This window comes from Capsicum annuum, chromosome 6 (assembly GCF_002878395.1).
Source record: "Capsicum annuum cultivar UCD-10X-F1 chromosome 6, UCD10Xv1.1, whole genome shotgun sequence".
In the NCBI taxonomy this organism is placed as follows: Eukaryota; Viridiplantae; Streptophyta; class Magnoliopsida; order Solanales; family Solanaceae; genus Capsicum; species Capsicum annuum.
In genome coordinates, this window is record NC_061116.1 from 187,723,487 (window position 1) to 187,728,376 (window position 4,890).

At 30.8% G+C, this 4,890-nt stretch overlaps 1 protein-coding gene across 1 annotated transcript; it reads left to right on the forward strand.

Moving 5' to 3' along the window:
* Window positions 1-2,409: 2,409 nt before the first annotated feature.
* Window positions 2,410-4,531, forward strand: LOC107874860 (premnaspirodiene oxygenase). Its single transcript, XM_016721574.2, has 2 exons — window positions 2,410-3,360; window positions 3,680-4,531. Exons 1-2 carry the CDS (start codon window positions 2,443-2,445, stop codon window positions 4,298-4,300), a joined length of 1,539 nt encoding a protein of 512 aa, XP_016577060.2. The 5' UTR covers window positions 2,410-2,442; the 3' UTR covers window positions 4,301-4,531.
* Window positions 4,532-4,890: the final 359 nt, after the last annotated feature.

The window sequence follows — 4,890 nt, forward strand, 5'->3', positions numbered from 1 at the left end:
ATCGGTATGATGCTTTAACAACCCATCGGCAATCTATTCTGAATAGTTATTGATGAACTTTATTAGTTTTTTTGGAGCCTCGTCCGAGATGTTGAACCCTTCAAACAGGTAATACTTCTGTTCTCCCGAACTGACAGGATCTATTTTTTCTTCTTCTTTGGAAGTAGTTGATGGATTATCAATTGTGATATTATGCTCTTCAGCAGTAGCTTCTACTGTGACATCCACCTAAAAAGCCATAATTATCAATGCTAATTACAGATATACAACAGATTGTCTATCTGTTGCAACAGACAAATCTTATGTTACAATAGATGGATCATCTGTTGGGATGAATTTGAACAGGTAAAACAAAGCGGTACAATAATTTCGAATAGATGACCCATCTGTTGCAACATAAGACTCATATGTTGGTATAAATTAAAAAAATATTAAAACCTATTTGATTTGCTAAAATAAACGGGCATATGTTGCAATAGATAACACATCTGATGCAACAGGTTAGACAATAGTTGCAACAGATGTATATATTTGTTTGATAATTTTAAGCAGATGTATCATCTGTTGAAACAGATATGTGCCTGTTTGTTTATTGGAACAGATGATATACATTCACCTTTTTCAGCTCATGCTGCTCTCCTGTGGCCCTTGTACACTGAACAATGGTGCAAGAAAAAGATAGAGGCATTGCAATTTTGCTTTTTTCGATGCTTGATGATGCCCTGGAAATAGCTTTCCTTATCCTTTTAGCCACCTTGATCTCTAGTGGAGTGTATGGATATGAAATCCTCTTTGATGGAATGACACCCCTCTTAGATGTTATTTCCTTTACAGAAGCAGTTAGTGCATTAATAACATTAATTACTCCATCAGGTTTCGCCTTGTAGTCTTGACATTTGCATGCAGAACATTCGCTAAAAGTGAAAAAATCTGAAAAACACACTTATTTTCTCCCATTAATTTTTAAAAATAACCACTTTTGAAAAAAAATAATTACTTTTGAGGAAAAATAACCTTGATCAAACGAGTTATAAATCTACAATTAGACTTCTTCTATAACTAAACAACTAATTAGTCTAGAAAAAAAAAAAAAGTAGAAGCAACAGATGCAACATGGGATAATTTATTATGTTGTATTGTATCAGTTCAATGATGTCGCAGAATCACACCCCTCATATTATATAAGATATGGCGATAAAAATCATACTTGTGGTTATAGAACTTTTTTTTATACTAGTTTAACCGCACGTGTCTCACACATATAACTTCATCGTTTGTTTATTGAAACTTAAATGATTTTGTCGTTGCAGAGATTTTTAATAAATTATAAAAAGTTCAAATAACTTCTCAAAGATACTTTACACTTTAATATAATAATGTAAACATAAACATATATTTTTGTGTAAGCACATATATACTTGTCAGTGGCTGGGAGAGATGCATCAATTTGAACTATATTTGCGATACAATTTTTTTTTATATATATATTTAAAATATTTCTTTTTTTTTAAAATCAAATTTTTACAAAATCATTGATTACATTCTTATTACGTACTAAAAATTTTTAAAATTTAATACTTCTTAAATTTCTTAAATTTTTCTTATTGTAACGTTTTTTAAATCTTCTTAAAATCAAGTTTAGTTGATTTAGAATTCTTAAACTAATGAAAAAAGTATTAGTTGTCATTAATTTTGATTAGTTTTAATAAGTAAAAGTTTTACCATAAATATATTTAATTAATTTTCAACTCTTAAAGACTAGGAAAAAATAGTAAAAAAACGATTTTGTCTAAAGCAAAGACTTTTAATGAAGAGCAAAAAGTTCAAACAATATTTTTAAGGCCTTCACACTTATATATTAGATATATAGATAGACAGATATTAGATATTAGATATTCTAGATTAGAAATATATAAATTCTCTGATTTATCAGTTGTAAATCACAAGATACACTCTTTTTATATTCTTGATCTGTCAATAGTTATCAAGTATTAGATAGTTTATCAATGGTTAATCTCATCTTTTTAAAATAGTTGTCATGTATAGCTTTTGAGAAAGTCAATTTAATTAATTTTAAAAAAGTTAGATTAGATTAGATTAATATTTTAATACTAAAATTTGGATAGTTAAGAATTATATGAAAAATACTTTTGTAATTTTTTTTCTCATAATGAAAAAATACATTTTAAAATATTAAGTGAAAGTTTAAACATTTGACTCTCAGAAATGGAATCATGACAAGTAAGCTAAGGGAATAGTTAATTACACATGATTTAAATAGTTTAAACTCCCAACTGTTATGCATTGGATATTTGGATGTCCCCTTGCTAACTTTTTCATAATTTTTTTCCTTCATCCGGTTGAGAGTATTATAAAAGCCTACTAAAACTTTAAGGAGTCAATATACATCAAAAGCTCACTTTTGTTCCTTACTCTATAAATATGGAGATCATTTATTTTTCTACTTTCAACTTTGTTACAATGGTCATATGTTTTTCCTTTTTGTTTACTCTATTGGCCAAAAGGAGAAAATCAACACAAGAAAAATTGCCTCCAGGTCCATGGAGACTTCCTATTATTGGGAGCCTCCATCACTTGAGAGGTGCATTATTATTTCCACATTGTATCTTTAAAAATTTGGCAATGAAATATGGTCCTATTATGTATTTGCAACTCGGAGAAATTCCTACTATAGTCATATCATCTCCTAATATGGCCAAAGAAGTACTAAAAACTCATGAACTCGCCTTTGCTACTAGGCCACAACTTACATCCGTAAGCATCACTACTTACAATTTTAAGGACATTGTATTTACACCATATGGTGACGAATGGAGACAAATGCGTAACATATGTGTTACAAACCTACTAAGTACCAAAATTGTCAAGTCATTTGGTTCAATTCGGAAGGATGAGATTATGAAAATCGTCTCATCAATCCGATCCACGAATGGTTCTAGTGTTGTCAACTTAACAGAGAAAATGCTTCAGTTTTCGAATTCAGTGACTTGTAGATCAGCCTTCGGAAAAGTATGCACAAATCAAGGCGAGTTGATTAATTTGTTGAGGGACGTGCTGGACACAATAGGAGGATTTGATGTGGCTGATTTGTTCCCTTCGTGGAAGTTACTTCACAAGATGAGTGGGGTGCAATCGAAACTCTTGAAGCTGCATCAAAAGGTTGATGTAGCTCTTGAGAACATTGTTAATGAACACATTAAGAATCAAGCACTGGGAAGGAAGGAAAATGGTGATCAATTAATTGGAGGTGAAGATTTGGTTGATGTTCTCTTAAGAATTAAGGAGAATGGTGAACTTCAATTTCCAATAACAAATGATCACATAAAAGCATTCATTGCTGTAAGTTCTCTCCTTAATTAAGTTATATATACCATAGTACAAAGAATATTGCACAATTAAGTCACACAAAGGATATTTACAACTGAGTCTTCACAAGAAATGAGATTTATAATCTTTAAATTAAGAAATGTTTGTTGTTATAATAGATAAAAGGTAATTTGAAAGTTTTACACTATTTAATAATGACAAGGTATATAATTAACCTAAACTTAACATTTAATTGTGCACTCTCATGGAATTGTCTATTACTACCTTATGTATATATATTCGAATATGATAGTCTTTATTTATGTATATACATACTTATTTTTTGTTGTAGGACATGTTCTCTGGTGGAACTGAAACTTCAGCTGGGTCTATTATTTGGGCATTATCAGAAATGATGAGGAGACCAAATATTATGGCGAAGGCACAAAATGAAGTGAGACAAGTCTTCAAAGGGAAGACAAGTTTTGATGAAGAAGATCTTGATAAATTGACATACTTAAAATTAGTGATCAATGAAACATTGAGGCTACATCCTCCGGGTAATCTACTGCTAAGGGAATGTAGAAAACAAACATATATTGATGGATATACGATACCTCCTAAGACAAGAGTACTAATTAATACATGGGCACTTGGAAGAGATTCCGAAAGTTGGGACGATCCTGATAATTTTATACCAGAGAGATTTGAAAATTCTCCGGTTGACTATATGGGAAATTATTTTGAATTTATTCCATTTGGTTCTGGAAGAAGGATTTGTCCAGGAATGCAACTTGGTTTAGCTAATGTTAAACATCCTTTGGCTCGGCTCCTATATCATTTCGATTGGGCACTTCCATATGGAGCTAGTACAGAAGACTTGGATATGGTCGCAAAAACTGGATTAAGTGCATCGAAGCAAAAAGATCTGTGCTTAATTGCCATAGAGCACAGAGACAATGGCAAAATTTGATGCTGTGCTTTAAATGAATATGAATAAGTCACAAGTACCATACGTATAGTTAATGTGTATGTTTGTGTGATATGTCTTGCTTTCATCTTTGAAGTTTACCTGTAGAAAATTAATGAGGAAGAAGAAGAGCTACAGTCGTTTGTACATTTCTTTTGGGTAAAAGGTGGAATATATTGTACCGTTTATGTAGTACTATGTAATGTGATCATATAATATTTTTTCTTTTCCTAACACATTGTTTTTGGTCCACATGAATATTCCAGATATAGTTCAAAACATTAAATTGAATCCTTTATCTGCAGGGCGGAGCTGTATAGAGCCAATGGGTTCAATTGAATTCTCTTCACTGAGAATTTATATCGTGCAACAAGGACAAAAATGAGTTTTTCTAATTATATATAAACTGTTGAATCCCCTAAAAGTAAGAGAAGATTTTGATATAGTATGTAAGAGAAGATTTTGATATAGTATTTGTTGGTGAAATGATAATAAAATTACAACTGAAAAATTACAAATGAAGAAAACAAAAAAAATCTTCTTCTAGGTTGAGGCACGGATATCTCGTTCTATTTAATGAGATTTAAGTCCAC